This window comes from Panthera leo, chromosome A1 (genome assembly GCF_018350215.1).
Source record: "Panthera leo isolate Ple1 chromosome A1, P.leo_Ple1_pat1.1, whole genome shotgun sequence".
Classification (NCBI taxonomy): domain Eukaryota; kingdom Metazoa; phylum Chordata; class Mammalia; order Carnivora; family Felidae; genus Panthera; species Panthera leo.
The window spans coordinates 226,995,828-227,012,613 of NC_056679.1; the positions used below are offsets into that span (position 1 = coordinate 226,995,828).

A 16,786-nucleotide genomic window follows, 5' to 3' on the forward strand; every position below is an offset into this window, starting at 1 on the left:
ATTGCGGACTCAAACCTGCAGCAGCAGCGTACCAGCGTGAGCTCCGGGTCCTGCAGCCAGGACGGCAGCGCTGCCGGCTGGCTCATCGCCTGGAACAGCGTGGCCCTCAGCGCACAGTAATTGTCTCCACGGACTCGCCGTATAGAGGTGAACTTCTGCGACACCTCCTCGTAGCCCTGGGTGGAAGCATCAAAGAATTCAAAGTGGGCATTATTGACTTCGGAGGGTAGGGAAAGTTGTATTCCTGTGGAAAAAACGTGCCCCCCCCCCCCCCCCCGCCCCATCGCTGGAAGAACGAGAACAGGCTGGCGGAGGCCTCCTCGTAAACTGTTCCCATTCCGGTTTTTATTAATCCGAAGAAATTAACAGATGCTAGTACTGTACAAAACATCAGCATATGTAACAGATCCAACACACGAGAACATATAAATAATATACCAAATATTATGAAAACACTTCCAGCCCCTGGAGCTGGAGTTAGATGTCCCTTTTCTACACAACTGTTGTTGACACTTATGGATAACCAACTTCTGAGGGGTTTAAGCTGTGTTGAAAGGGACCCTAGCTCTAAAGAAGAGATAGGAAATACAGAGATATATTCCTATATTTCCTATAGAGAGATATATTTCCTATAGAGAAATACAGAGAGAAACGTACTAAGTTTCCACCTCCATATTTTAAAAAAATAAAAAAAATCCCTTGGGGCGCCTGGGTGGCTCTGTCGGTTGAGTGTCCGACTCGCTTTCGGCTCGGGTCATGATCTCGCGGTTGTGAGATCAAGCCCCGTGTCAGGCCCTGTGCTGGGCGTGCAGCCTGCTTAAGATTCTCTCTCTCACTCTCCCTCTGCCCCCCTCGCACACGTGCATGCTCTCTCTCTCAAAAAATAAAATAAAATAAAATAAAAAATAATCCTAAGGTTCCATGGTATACTTAAAAAAAGTCCACATGCTAGAAGATATCTGGATAATTCCATTAGACTCTTTAAAAAGTGGATTCAAGTGTCATTCTTATTCAGTCTGGAAGTGAAACGAGGAACTGAAAATGATGAGTGACATAGGTGTTCAGTCACTCAAACACAGCCGTCCAAATGGACCATTTTAAAGCCTACTCCAAAAGCAGCCCCCATAAAATGGTCCACAGGCACCGGGCCAAGCTGCTCCTGAGGCCCGAGTGTCAGGGTCCACTTTGCTGCCTCCTGCACTTCTCTGGCCTTGTCCTGTGGGCCCTGCTGCCCATCTCACTCATCCTTGACTGTTGTCACCTGAAGCTCTGCTTCCTCCCCTGCACTTACACAAAAGAAGGAGCATCGCCCTTAACGTGGGGTGGACACCATGCAGACCGTGCCCAAGTACGGGACCCTCGTTATTAGTTTTCAAGGGGCAAGTCACAGGATGATGTTCTAAGTGGGTGTGAAATGATTTTTTCCAACAATAAAATTTTGAGAGTTGCGTTTTCACTTAGTGGTCCAATCACTGCAACACAGTAAGGGCCCACCGAGCACCTCTTCCCTTCGGTGGACTCCCAGCTATCCTGGGAATACTCGCGATGGCTAACTCAACGGTAACTGCATCTTTCCAAATGCACCAATTACTCATGCTATTTCAGAGGTGACTCAAACTTCTAAAACTAAATTTGGATTTATACACACTTACTTCCAAAAGAATACCCAAAACAGAAATAAACCGTAAGATAAATAAGGGCAAACAAAAAGAACCGAGACGCCCAACTGTTACCAGGCCCTTGAGATGCTCTAATTACTGCCACGGGTCCCAGAGTGACACTTTTTAACTGATGTGCCTTTGGTTATTTGGTCACTGAAAGAGTCCAACTACATGGTCAAATCTTTCTCTAGAACTAAAATCACAAAGAAACGATTTTAGCATGAGTTGCAAAATACAGAATATGTGGATACCCTTAATAGCTACGTTCAATTATGGACCCAGAGGTGCCAATTGTTAGAACAGATCCTGTAAAGAGTCTGAGGTCATGAAATAAAATTGCAAGTCAAGGAAAGCATTTCTGGGGAAGATGAGAAGACATATGTTAGGTATCCAGCCTCCTGGTTGTCTAGTTTGATATGGGGCTGTTTGGAAAACCTCCGAGCGGACAATACACGTATTCGGCAGATGGCCTCACAAACTTAAATGTTCATGGTCCCAGATATTTCAGGAGTGAGCTCTCCACCAAGTGCCTGAGATGTGAGGAGTCTACAGTTCAGACTCGCAGAGAGCAGAGCTAAATTTGGCTCTCAGAGCTTTCAAAGTAGCAGCTACATTCTGAGTAAGGTCAGCCCATTGCAGGGCAAGCATGAGCAGCTGAGGTGCGTGTAGAAGAGGCACGACCGTTTCTATACAAACAAGCTCAGGGGTGCCTGGGTGGCTCAGTCGGTTGAACGTCTGACTCCTGGTTTTGGCTCAGGTCATGATCCCAAGGTCATGGCATCGGGCACAGTGTTGGGCTCCACGGTGAGCACGGAGCCTCGTTAAGACTCTCTCTCTCTCTCTCTCCCTCTGCCCCCTCCCCCACTCCCACTCTCTAAAATAAAAAATAAATAAATAAAAACAAGATGTAAAGAAAAGAACAGATGTATACAAATATTTTTAAATTTTAAACGCTAAATAACACAGATCTAAACAACCACAAAAATAGACACTCCTATCAAATATGACAGGTCAATATCTCTAGTACAAAAGTACATTCAAAGTCATAATGTAAATAATCCCAAGAGAAAAATGACCAAAGGATAAACCCAGAGGTCATAAGAGGGGATGGAAGTTTTAGGTTGAAACTGCTTTAAGTAGCTCAGAAATGGTCAGAGTAGCAATTCCACATCGTTCAACACACTAAGGAATATTGGACTCAGGGTCCATTTGAGGGGAGAACCAACAGGGTGCTATGGTTGGCCAGTACGCACTGCGGCGGGCCAAGGGTCCAACGGAACGATAACCCAGCCAGTCACAGCAGGACCACGTCATGGGCATCCCCAATGTCCCACAGCCTCAGACACTACCTAGGGTATCAATCTGTGCAATGGGACAAGGAGGGGCAGCTCCAGGGACACCCTAAATAAAGGGAGCACTTCCAGATCCCTTTGCATAAGGAGTGCAGGAGAGCCCAAGCCCCTCAGACAGGAAGGCATGAAACCAAACCCAGGTGGGGACAGCGGGAGGCATGGCATCTGCTGGTCCCTCCCTACGGCTTTTACCACAACAAGCCAGAAGGACCTGGCCCCGAACGACCAAATGACCCCAAGAGGACAACCAAGGACTGACCCTACTCTGAGCAGCACAAATCTACATCTAACAGATATGTTTTTCCAAGAAACTAAGTTACTGAATAACTGATACTGACTCTGTATTAATACTATGATTCAAAACAAGTCCCTTACCTTTGGAGTCCGTTTCCTCATCTCTAAAATTAGAATAGCGATATTTACAACGTCTAATAGCGGTTGTTGTAACTATGTCTAAAGATATAAAAGGACACACTACGTAACTACTTACGACAGACTATTTGAAAGGCCTGAACTGTGTGCGTGTAGGCACTGTACCTTTTTCATACAGGTGGCTTTTTGTGTATTTCCCCTCCATTCTTTTTTGCAGTAGTCCATGATGTCCATTTCAGGAGCTACACTTAATCTGGCTTCTGTTGAAGAAGCAAAAACAGGGGTGGGTAATGAAACAGCACAATCAAAACAACAGACGGCTTTACTCAGAGGTTACTTCTTCTCTCACTTCATTCCAAAAAGACCCAGAATCCCCCCAACCTCCCACCATCACCTCAGTCCTGGATAACCTGGAGGCGTTCCAGTGGGCCTCCCTCGTCACCATACCTCACTCTCCACACAGCAGCCAGACACTTCAAACTTGAGTCAGACAACAGCCATCACCCCCGGGTTCTGAGAGCCCCAGAACCCCCTGAGTGGAATGGATGTCCTTACTTCCTACCAAGGCCCTTAGGTCCCACCCCCGCCCCACCGCGGCGTCTCTGGCCCCTGCTCCCACCCCACCTGCGGCCTCGCCTGTACTTCTCCGACACACCTGTGGGCCTCCGTCACTCCCTACCTACCGGTCTCTGCTCAAATGTCACCTAACACCCCTAGGTCCCGACGCCCCCCGCACACCTTCACTCTGTTCCCCTTCCGCTGTTTTGTTCTTCTTCTTGGCACTGATCAACACCTGACGTATTCCTTTTTCCGCATTCCTCCCCTACATACCCGCACCCACGGACACAATAAGGCATAATTCCTTGACGGCAAGGGCTTATTTTGTGTCTCAGCTGTGATCTTAGCACCTGGCATTGCACTGCCACAGGGTGTCCTAGAATACTGTTCTAATCAAATTAAATGTGCACGTCTCAGCCGTGAAAAAATACATCTACTGGTTTTTAATTAGTTTTTATATCCATTATACAAAGAGATAACAGCTACTTTAACAAAAACTGTATTTGTCTTTATTTATTTATACTCTGCCTGATCCCAAAAGGCTGTAAAGCTGTTGACAATAAGCCAGAAGCTAACGGAGCTCTCAATGTTAGCTGAACCATGGACCTCATTTGACTCGAACGATACATTAAAAATACGACTTGCAATCAGACAAATTATATAATAAAAAATGGCTTTTAGATTTGCCTTATTTAAAATATAAGCTATGGCTTTGATTTGTGGTATACATGTATGCACACGCATGGGTGTGTGTGTTTTAGGAAGAAAGTGAAGGAAATTCTCAGGCACATCTCGATCTCCTTTTTAAATTATTGAAGAAGTAAACGTCAGCGAGGAAATCAGGATACAAACACAGAAGTACCTTACAAGGTATTTACTCCCGAGGAAGGAGTAAATTAAAAACACACTCAGCCCAATTCAACAAACATTTACTGAATGTCTAACATGTGCCAAGCACTGAGCTGGAAACCGGGGTCACGAAGGCCCTAAGACCCGGAGTCTGTCCTGAATGGGTCTGTAGACGGAAGGAGAAAAGATCACAGGCATTCACAATCCAGGGTGTGATGGGTAGAGGCATGAGTAAGGAACACAAAGTCCTTTCTGCAGATAACATACACACAATTCTCTGTGGCCTAAGTCAGGACCGGCTTAAACATAAACACACCTTGAAGCATAACACACAGACACCACAGTTCTCGACGCTGCACAGCCAATCCTCAAATGCAGACCCATCAGTGCTTAAACTCAAAAACCATTTTTTGAGCATCTATGCAGTGGAGGGAAGAGTTCTTCGTATCTGCCTTCTCACTCACCTCCCCACAACGTACAAGGAACTGCAAACATCCAGAATTGAGGACACTGACTGGGCCACGATTTTCCACCAGGCAGTGTTGTGAGCCTGTCCGGACAGCACACGTCCAGCTCAGGAAGGACATCGTGGGAACAAAGTCCAGCCTTCCTGCTCTCCCAGCCCGCGTTCCTCATTCCTGCCCACACCAGCGAAAGCCCTGGGCCCCGGGCAGGGTGGGCCTGGTCACTGGCCCAAAACCAAGAGGAGGAGGAGGAGACCTCACGAGATCGAGAGGACGAGTCACAGGCCACAACCCTGTGCTGAACGAGAGGCCTGCGGGAGGCAATGAGGGTTGGGAAAGGGAGGACCCACACGGCTACTAGCATCAAAATGACACTCTAAGTCCCTTCCTGCAGCTGTTCTTGGGAGGAAGGCTCCAACAACCTCTGCACGCCCTCCTCTAGGACAGGAGCTAGAGGCGCAGGACAGGCAGTGCCTGACCTCAAGCAGCTTTCTTTCTTTAACTGCAAACTACAGACTCCGTTACTATTTCCAAGAACGAACACTGTTTTTTAAACGTTTGTTCATTTCTGAGAGAGAGCACGCACCAGCGGAGAAGGGGCAGAGACGGCAGGATCCAAAGCAGGTTCCATGCTGACAGCACAGAGCCTGATGTGGGGCTTGAACTCCCAAACCGTGTGATCGTGACCTAAGCCGAAGTCAGACGCTTAACCAAATGAGCCACCCAGGAGCCTCAAGAAAGAACATTTCAAATGGCAAAAAAAAAAAAAAAAAAAAAAATCCAAAGGAGAAACTGAAAACTAGGTGATAACCAGGAGCTCAAATAACCAAGAGGTCTGGTCCTAACCCCCATACGGTAACAAAGACAAGGAGTCGGAACCTGGAAAGACGGGCACTTAAAACTGAACTTCAGAAAGCTGGGACTCTCAGTCAAAGGGCAGGCTAGGGCAAGAATCACACTTTTTCTGTAATGGGCTAGAAAATAAATAACGTAGGCTCTGAGAGCCGTAAGGTTTCTGACACAATTACTCAACTTTACCATGTGTGAAAGCCATCACAGACAATACGTAGACTAAGAAATTCCACTAAAACTTGGTCAAACTAGGTGGCACATCAGATTTGGCCAGGGAGCCATAGTTTGCCAGCCCCTGGGCCCTTTTGTTAATGAAAGGTGTTTTCACTAATAAAGGGAGAGCAAAAGAAAACTTTCTGCATTCGTCCGGGCTCTGGCTTGGGAAAGAGGAAGTCTCCCAGAGAATTCATAATCACAGGCTGGCTCTCATACAGGGACAGGGCGGGAATTCAGATTAGCCCCAAGACTCTGGAAATTCAAGTTTAGAAATTAACATAATGTGGCCCAAGGTTGGTGGCACCCCAGGTGCCTAGCGGGAACAAGGCCAAACTCTCTCACGCTCGAGGCAGGGCGCACAAGCCCTGTACAGAAATGCAAAATCTGAGCTTGCAATTCAAACTTCGAAAAAACAAGAAACAAGCAAAACTAGCACATGGCATAATTAGACCTGCTAAGATTTTCAGGGAATGAATTGTTCAGATCCAGAAGACTATGTTTTAAATGCCTAAAGAAATAAAAGGAGTAAGAAACATGAGCAAAGGGCAAAAAACTATCAAAAAGAGACCAGGCAAACCTGAAGGGAAGACAGAACTTTTTTAAAAAGAAACATTTTATTTTTAAATCTCTACACCCGATGTGGGGCTTGAACTTACATCCACAAGATCAACAGTTGCACGCTCTACTGACTGGGCCAGCCAGGCGCCCCCAGAACTTTTCCAAAAAAGAAAGAAAAGAAAAGAGATCCGAAGAAATAGTACAGAATGGAACAGGGGCTACAAGAAAAAAATCTACCAAAGGGCACGTCATGAAGAGCCTTGGATGACTGAAGGAGGCCAGCACGCATCTACTTAGAGTTCTGGAAGGAGTGAGCAGAGAGAATGAGAAGAAGACAATATTCAAGAAGATAATGGCTGAGAATTCTCCCAAACTGATGCAAACTAGGCATCTAGGGATTCAAAAGGAAGAAAACCTCAAGCAGTATGTTTTTAAAAGTCCACTCTTCACAGACATCAGAAAGAAACTGCAGAAAAACACGACACATTATCTACCAAGGGTTGGTGTGACCGCAGTACTGCCACTCCCCCAGAAACAACAAGACAACGGGATAGTCCTCAAAAAGGTCGCAGAAAACACCTGCTCGTCTGGAGTTATTCAACAACAAAGTGAAATAGAGAAGTTTTCCAGCAAACAGAGCATCCTACCAACAGACCCTTAAAGAGGCACTTCCCAAGGATCTTCTTTCAGGAAGGGCAACGAACCCAGAAGGACTGAGATGCAGGAAGGAGTGTAAAGGGATCCACTCCGGCCTCGGACTAGAGCTGGAAATGACACAGCTCACTGAAAAGCTAAAACACCCGCAGCACGTGGAGGGCGACGCTGGCGGGCAGAGTCGAATCGCCGCAAAGCGAGCCAGCGGGCCCCACAAATGCAGCGGGGACACCCAATGACGAAGGAACCGCTCGCTCCCCAGGAATACGACTAACCAGGAAGACCTCTGCGTCCAAAGTGAATCGTGTGCAGTGGCAGCAGCAGAAACAGAGCACCTGCGGAAACTTCACGGAGGACGGAGCGGTGCGGCCAAGGAACGCCCCTGACTGGACGCCTACAGAGAACGTCTTCGAGGGCTAGCACGGTAAAGAGGTCCACCAACTCCTTGTGAGGACAACTGAAGGAAGCCTTGAGCATGATCAAAAACCCCGCTTCGTGTCATCTGTTCCTAATCACGCACATGACAATTATTTTCGTTAACCATAAAGTACACAGCAGTTAGTTCTCAAAACCGACCGGCGGCACACTCGCGTGACACAGGTCATGAGAGAGACGGTGGCGCTGGTGGATCGTTTATGGAGCATCCCCCGAGTGGAGCACCCCCACTCGGCCCCGGCGGGGACCAGCCGGGGAAGGCCCTGCCGGCCATGCGCCCGGCGGAGGAGGCCGGGGGAGGCCAGGGGTAGGGCCTCACCCTGGAGGCAACGGGCCCGTGGGTTCTGGGCGCGGTGAGAAGAGCAGGCATAACCGAGCAGAAACACGGACAAAAAGCCATGAAACAGTCAGAGGATTCGGGCTACTGATCCCGTGATCGTTCTTTCTCACAAGCCGGTGGCATCCACGTGGCCACCTGCATGCCAAGACGCATGGAGCCAGCTTCTCCAGAAGTCCTTCCGCTGGAAAGGAAACGTGCATCTCCAATCCAAACTCTCCCTCTAAGAATATGAGGGAAAATCATGAACTGAGGGAGGTGGCGTCACGAGAGTAAGCCAATCCGCACACTGCGAAAATGATACGAATGTAGAGAACGCAGGGAGAATGTTGGCATGAAATTTTTAAAACCTCAGGAACCGGTACTCCCCAGACATACCTCAGCAAAATGGGTAACGAGACTCAGCTAAGGCCACGTGCAGAAGAATGTTTCCTAGGAAGCAGGTCTCGGTATTTTATGGAAACGGATACAGCGATTTAACTGCATTTTCTACTATAAATAGTAATCAGTCTATGAATAAAACAATTCCAAACATACCTGATAACCCTCTTTCATGTATAAGTAATTCTTTCTCCTTTTCTATTTCATCCGCGTCACGATACATGTCCTCCTCACTGAAATCACACCAAATTAGACATTTCAAAAATTTGTTGCACTGACATTTTCCCTCTTATCACAGTACGCGCTTGCTTAAAAAATCTGTAAGACACGAAAAGTTTAACTTTTTCCTGTTACGTGATGATGACTGAGAAAGTATGGCTCTCAAATCCTGGTTGCACATGTTGCCATCACTCCACAGTTTCTCATGTCACAAGCAAATTTTACAGACACTACTTTAAAAACAAGGACAGGAAAACGTCAGTTATTACACGTCCTCAACGCTAAAAGCCCTCCCAAGGCTCCTCCTGCTCCCTGGCCCCCACGCTCACGCTGCCACCCACGTCCTGTGGCGCGTATCCCTACTGTCCCACGTACTTGAACTGCTGCCAAGCTGACTGACTCGGGACTTACAGGACAGGTTCCCGAAGAGTCTCCAGTCTCATCTAGTGACTGAACGAGAACCTACTACGTACTAGAGAAGGAAGAAAACCCCACGGGTGCTGGACGAGGATTGAAAAAGGGTGTCTCCTTTGCCCCGCGAGATAAACCACAACCTGACAATGATGACAAACAGAAATACCAGCTCTGTCTTGGCTCAAACCACAAGACACGTGAGAGCCCCCACAGTCCCAAGGTGGACCAAGAGCAAGTGACAAGAGGACAGGACAGTCTCCGTGCCGGTGGATGGTACGGCCAGTAAACCCGCAGAACCCCAGAAAGGCTCAGGGACCAGAGGTGCCAAGTACTTCTCAGGGTGCAGGAGACGCCCAGAGCTGAAAACAAGGAAACTGGCTGGTGCACACGTAGGGTGAAATCAGACCCCTAATTCCCTGCAGTCCCCCGCCCCCCGCCCCCCCCCCCCCCCCCGCCGTGACAGCACAGCCCCAGTCCTCACGCCAGACAGAGCCTCCAGGTGCCAATGAATCACAGGAAGGGGTTAATAAGGTTAATGACAAATAAGGAATTAAGCGACCGACCCGAGAAACTCCCATCCCCGGTGACCGCGGCACCCCAGCTCCCAGCACATGGCCCAGCACGGCAGGGGAAAGAGGAAGGAAGAGGTGAGCGGGAGCAAGAGACAGAAGGGGTACCGAGAGAAGCAGACCGAAGTGGGGAATTTAACAAACCCACCTTCTCCCACGTCACCGAAACCCTACGATGGCTCCCAATAAGCAGGCAGGTCTACACGTGGCCCTAACCCGCCGCTCTAGCCTGCAGGCCACGGTTCCTCTCCGCACGGCCACGCTTCAGTCCAAACACCGGACCAACGCCAGCCTCGGCTCTTACACCTGTGACTGGCTCCATCCGCTCCCTCTGCTCGCCCGGCTCCCTGCTTAACACAGCGGGACACACGCGGCCCGGGCGGCCCCGCCGCAGAGCGCCGCGGCTAGCGTGGGGGCCCGGAAGTCACGTCAGGGTTTAGCCGCTCCTTGGCACCTTACAGCCCCGTGCGCGGGACCGTGGAACTGAACTAGCTGTGACTCTCAGCACCTGGATTTAACTACCTGTGAACCGTAGACAGTACTCTCCTCAAAAGACTGTTGTAAAAAGACACAGATAAAACACGAGCGCTCTAAAAAGCTAGCTATTCTCCTTCTCATACTACGGCACTGGTGCAGAGTGTTAATAAACGGTTTGCCCGATGGTCATTTCCTGTTCCTTTTTTTCTCTCTAAATAAAGGCGATGGGGGGGGGTGTGCGTGTGCCTATTTTTTAAAACACCGTGGGGCTGAGGGGACATATTAGGAAAAGGTACTTTCCATGTGCTCTGACCCCCGTGAGATTCCAAGTAAAAGGTATGGTGTCACCCAGGGAGCCCACGCCAGAGGTAGAAGCAAACAGAAACCAGATTCGCGGGGACCAGACATCAAACGCCTAAAATAAAAAGTGACTAAACATGTTAGTTCTTCTTTCAATAATTTTGTGGTAACTTCTGGCCTCCTTGCTAGCTTTATCGAACAGGAGAGAACTTGATCCTGTAAGACAAGCATTTAAGTGAACCACTGTCTTGATCATCATCAGAAGCATGTCTTCAGGCAAGCCACTTCCCTAATCTTGGCCTCCGTTTTCTCATCTTCAAAGCGAGAGGAGTAGACTAGATCCGTATGATCTACATGGTTCCTCTTCGAGGACTTAAGTTCTAACACACTATCGACCTATGTGTTGTTAAAAAAAACTGTACTTCAGGCGAATTCTGTGGCTACGCCGCAGGCACATTTGGCTCTACTTTTGTCCTCTTCCTTTTTAACCTGCAAAATAACCAAAGTGCAATCAGGACACCAGTGCCCAGAGGAAGTTCCCTAAAGGAGCATCTCTCAGAACAGCCACACGTACAAACTGGCACCAAGGCCAATAGGAAAGGAACAAAGAGAAGTCAGCATGAGAACAAAATGCAAAGGGAAGACAGAGTAGAAGGAAAGATTATTGGAAATAAAAAGCAGTGATTCAAGATACACAAAAGCAGCAAAGCAGAAACTGACGAATGGGAGGCCAGAGCGCATTCAAATTACTTTAGCCACAATCAGATTTCACTCAGAGCCTGTGCACAAATGTTTGCTAACGTCCCTAGCCCCCAAGGACAAGCATTCAAGGACATTTGCTAACTTCACAAAGCCACCAAGGAAATTGTAATATGGCCTTTAATTCCTTGGAGAGAGAATAAATTTTAAGTTTAAGCAGTAAGTTCCATTAGTATGGTCAGAGAAGAAGATATTTAACAGCCAAAATGAAATAGTCCCCCAACGTAAGGACAATCAACTGGAAAGAGAGAGAGATGTGACAGCAAGAAAAATAAAAATTTTAAGAAATTAGTTCACTCAATATATTAAAGCTGAAAATAAAGACAAATGAAGCATTTACCAATTTATTACAAATACATACGTACTATTTATAAGTGTATTATTTATTATTTGTGTTTTTGTTGTATATTAATTATATTTAAATAGCTAGAAGCTTGAATTTTTGTTATGAGAAGGGAGGATAGTGAAATAATGAAAAGAAAAAGGATATTACATTGTAAGATAAAATTGTCAATGCTGGTCAGTTTCAGAAATTTGGTAATTTTTTGTGTTTATGAGTCAAGTTGGAGTAGGAATGGGGAGTGTCTACCATTTGGCACTAAAGAGGCCACCAAAGCCCAACGACTCAAATGATCACCACCACAAAAGCCTTCCTTCTAGAAAATATACCGATAGCTAGAAAACTAAGACAAAGTCTTAAATGTGACTTGATTTTTGGGGGACCATGGCATTCGTGAATCACGCTCAATTACACAACTCAGTTAAATTTCAAAACCAAAATCCTAGTAAGTTCTACTTAGAAAATTCCTAGAAATTCTTAGTTTAGCACCATAATGTTATTTTAAAGTGTATCTTTTCAAGCCCCCGTTTTCTCCTAAGCTAGAGATGAAATATTTTATTCTTAATATTAAGGCAATATACATGATTAAGTTACATGACTTTGCATACTAAATTATAATCTCTCTTGCTCTGTTTAAAGACCTGAATTAACAATAAGTTTTTGAAAACTTAATTTAAAAAGGCTTACTACAAACAGACAAAATTATACTATTGCCAAGAACAAAAGCTATAAACTAAAAATACATCGGTCAGTGAAGCAAGACATTTCTGCAAAGCCAATTTTTCAATTTCTGATACAAGTAAACAGGTTATATGAAAAAAAGTCAATTCTAACTTCTATGCAAAGCTAAGACAGCATGTTAACCACTCACCATTATGAACATTTGCATTAAGTTCCCCTCTGTTGCCTAAAAAGGCTAAACTGAGTATGACTTTGTTCGGCTCTCTGGACTTGAACGCTGCGGTTCATGCTTAACTTGGCCTATCCTAGAACGCCAATGGCCCAGGCAGTGCTGGTAAGACAGTGTCAACCACGGGACAGCAATGTACCTTCCCACAAAGGCACAGGAAAAGCAAAGACCACTCAACCCAGCCTCTCTCCACCACTTAGCGGCTGTAGAGATGGGTGAACAACACATCAAATGCAGGAAAGTACCGGCACCCAAGCCAAAATTCCACCTCCCTTCTGCGAGTGGACTTTCCATGACTGGCTCATGCTACTCCAGAGGTATCTGGGGACAACCCAGACATCCTCAACAATGAGGTTGGAAACAAGCTTTACATCCAGGTGGGAGAAGGGGCAGGAGGGAGTAGCTGTTACCCTATCAAACATACCCCGCAGGAGGTAAGGAGGCAGGTGGGAAAACACATAGCAATACCCAAGAACAATGGTTTAACAACTTGTTGTTCACAGCCCTTTTGAAAATCCACGGCTTTCATCAGAAGCTCAGCCCAGAAAATACACGTAAAATTTCACCTTCAATTTCAGAGGGGCTCACAGACACGCTCTCCACCACACACAGTCCTAAATTCAAACCATGTGCCACCATCAGGCGGACAAAGAAGGGCCTCGAAGCAGTCTTGCTTCTCAATTCCCTAAGCATGTCTAGCCTGGCCACCAACCATGTCCCAAGACCATCTTGGTCCTCAAGATTACCTTAGCTGAGGGCAAGAAGTAGATACAGCCTAAGTCTTGAAATGGAGGGGTAGGGTGAGCAGGGGATAAAGCACGGCCAACCTGCTCATAGGAACAGTGAGGAAGCTTCAAGAAAAGTCAACCAAATCTGGTCTGATCTAAGACTTCTTCAAGTCAGACCCTAAGTCATCTTGTGAGCCATCCTTAAGGCCTGCCCAGAGGATGACAACCACAGCTCTCAAACAAGCTAGGAGAGGTCGTTATAAATCATGTTCCTCTGCCTGGTTTTGCTGAGAAAGCCAGAAAGAGATGGGGGTGAGGTTCCCACTGAGGCATCAGGGAACCTGGCCCTCAAACCTCTTCCGTCTCCCTGGCCGAGCTGCACCTCTGGAATCTGCACGTGTTTCCTAACGTGTAAAATGACAACCCTAGGCTGTTTTTTTGTTTTTGGTTTTTTTCCAGATTCCTTTCAGACCAAGTCTGTAATTCTACTGACAGCAGTAAGAAGAGGTGTGCCTCAAAACCTTTTGGGAAAGAGTGCTCCTCACCATGACCTATTTCCCCAGGTTCTGACTCAGGAAACTTGCCAAATAATTATGCATACTTTTAGGAACATGATTCTGGCTCCAAAGTTCCTGCATCTCACGGGGGCATGAGAATGCTGGGGCCAAGGCTAAGGTGCAGCTTCTGGGGGGCAGGGTCTCTAACCAGGGAGTCACGGCTCAGACCACCAGGGCAAAAGCAAGGGAGGAGCGGTTAGAAACTAGCATGAGCTGTGGAGGGGCAGAAGCAGAAAGCACCCCCACCTCCCCCAGCCTACTTTACCCTCTGCGGAGTCTGCAGTTCTCCAACCCAGAGAGCCAACCTGCAGCCAGAGAGCACATCAGCTCACACGTGGGTCTGTAGAGCGGTTTCAATTTTAAAAATCAAGGTATTCCATTAAAAAGTCAGGGTACTGGGATTCTTTAAATACAGAAAATCCAGCAAGCAGAGGATAGAACCTAGTGGACTCTGACCCCAACAGCAATGGACACAGCTATCCAGGAACCAATGGCCCACACCTGGCCAGCCTCACTCGCTTAGGTTACCTGCATAGCTCCTGGGGTGGGGGAGTTTGCGACTGCCTATTGCAAAGCTTTCCCAATAGCCATTAACACATGAAGTGTGGATACTACCATCCCAGAGGGTTTAGATGCTCAATAAACGAGAATGTCAACGCCCATGATAAAGAACCAGGCACAGGAAAGTTATTATAATACACTAGCTGTATACCAGGCCTGCCAAACACCCCTTTTTAGGAAATGCCAAAAAAAAATCTAATTTGAACACACCTTACAATTCAACTTGCCAGCCAATTAAGCTGTCAAAATAGTTATCTGAGTGCTTTCATCAATTCTGAAATTCAAAGACATTTATATGTGCCTAGAACCTGAAAGTGTGGAAAAAGTTGCAGCCTTCAAGTTTACACTTCGCTTCCACCTTCCCCCCAGACCCTTGCTAAAACTATAAACTCTTCCAACTTAAGCTGCCTTCTTTATAGTTCGCTAAAAAACTGCTCTAACCAGCACTATCTTTCGTGCTTAAAAGTAACGGGGGTGGGGGTGGGGGTGGAGAGGAGGAGAGCTTGTTAAGCTACTAACGGGCAAAAGAGAATTGGGTCAGACTCGGTCCAAAGTCTATTCAACAGGTGGGGCGTTCATCAAGCGGCAACTTGCCTTCCAAGAACAAACTTGTCGCATGGTTCAGTTTTCTTTTGGCTGTGACAGAAGCAACCTTACTTCCTTCCCCAACTAGGTCGGAGGAAAGATTCACTGGGAGTTAGTTATAACAATACGCTTTTCCGGTTTGTTTCCCAAGTTCCCGGAGCTCTGTTTTAACTTTGGAGCAACGCAGATGTAAAAACAGAAGGCACTGGGTGACCAGGGCTGTGAGCCGGACCCTGCGGGGAAACCACCTGTACGGACACTGGATGCAAGCGTCTTCGAATTCCTCTCCGTCGCCGACGACCTTACCCCGAATACAGGCTGCGAAGGGCTCTTAGCCGGCTACTCCCCAGCCCACCCCACGCCCAGCCTTCCCGAGGGGACCGACCCAGAGCCCCCGTCCGCCCCCGCTGCGCCCCGCGACTCACTGCTCGTCTGGGAACCGCACCGCGGTCCGCGGCTGCCCGCCGGCCGCCGCCTTCCCGCCCTCCCGCGCCGCGGCTCTCGCGGGGCCCGGGGACGCGGCCCCCGCCTCCCGCGCCGGCTTCTCAGCACAGCTCGCGCCCGGCCACGATCCGGGCTGGGGCATGGTGCCCCGATTCATCGGGCCGCCGCCGGCGGCGGCGACGCCGGGGTTCGGCCGCCTCCCAACGATCCGGCGCCCCTCCCGTCGGGGCGCCCGGCCGTGGCCGCCGCCGCCGCTGTACCGCCCGCCGGCTTCCGAGGCTGCGCAGAACGCTTCCGCACGCGTCACCGCCGCCGGCCCCGAGCCCTCTGACCCGCGATGAGGGGGCGTGGCCCGCTAGGACTGGGTGGGCGGGGAGCCCTTCGACGCGGCGCCTGAGCTTGCGGCTGCGCGGGCTGAGCCGCGGTCGAGTGGAAGACCTGCATGGGGTGGACACTGCGCATGCTCCACACAGCTGGTCCAAGCAGGGGTTCCCCGCGCGTCAGGTTTGCCGTGGATGTTGCGGCCCTTCCGGGGCGTGAAAGGAGGGGAAGAACACTGAACCAGCGGAGGAACGCGAGGACGAGGAAGGCCAGCCTGGGGTGTGAAGAATGCTAATGTGTTTGGGCTCCTTGCAGTGTCATTCTGGACTTCCGAGCCGGGCGGGGTTTCCTTGACCATAAAACGAAGGATGTGGGCAGACTGAGTGATGTGCGGCTCGCCTGGCCTTCCCCGAGTGACAGCTCCGTCACGACCCGCCCCCGAGCCCGGAGAGCTTTGGTCTTGGGCGTGGGGTCAGGCTTGTGGCTCCGGGGCTGGGAGTTACGGTCCCTCGTCTCTGCGAGGGCGGGAGGCTGAACTGGTTCTACCCGAGTTGAGCCAGCTCGGCAGTGCGTGTTCATGGGCCGTATTCTCTAAAGGGAAATTTAATCTGTTTCAGATTCTGTGTCTCCCTCTCTCTGCCCCTTCCCCGCTCATGCTTTGTCTCTCAAAAATGAATAAACGTTAAACAAAAAATTAAAGTGAAATCTGACGTAAGGGAATACGAGCAAAGGGAAAATATTAGCAGACCTCAAAGATCAGAAGAAGGCGAAATGTTTCATCTCTGGGGAGAAAATAGAGTCGCCTCGAAAGATGAGCAGTCAGGGAATGCACAGGGGTATTCCCAAAGCAGAGTGCAGGACCGGGGTATGGAGGAAGGGGACCCATGGGCACTTCAGAAACCTGCAACTATTC

The 16,786-nt window shown here is 48.5% G+C and overlaps 1 protein-coding gene across 5 annotated transcripts in view; it reads right to left on the minus strand.

Moving 5' to 3' along the window:
• Positions 1 to 15,801, minus strand: part of OTULIN (OTU deubiquitinase with linear linkage specificity) — a 31,812-nt gene extending 16,011 nt beyond the window's left edge. The window contains exons 1-5 of one of the 5 annotated variants that reach the window (XM_042952978.1): positions 15,534 to 15,599; positions 11,091 to 11,157; positions 8,846 to 8,922; positions 3,551 to 3,645; positions 33 to 176 (exon numbers count right to left, since the gene is read on the minus strand). In XM_042952978.1, the coding sequence (XP_042808912.1) occupies positions 33 to 176; positions 3,551 to 3,645; positions 8,846 to 8,922; positions 11,091 to 11,125 (351 nt within the window). In that variant the 5' untranslated portion in view covers positions 11,126 to 11,157; positions 15,534 to 15,599. The other 4 variants (XM_042952962.1, XM_042952971.1, XM_042952992.1 and 1 more) reach the window with 4 other exon arrangements.
• Between the last annotated feature and the right edge of the window lie 985 nt (positions 15,802 to 16,786).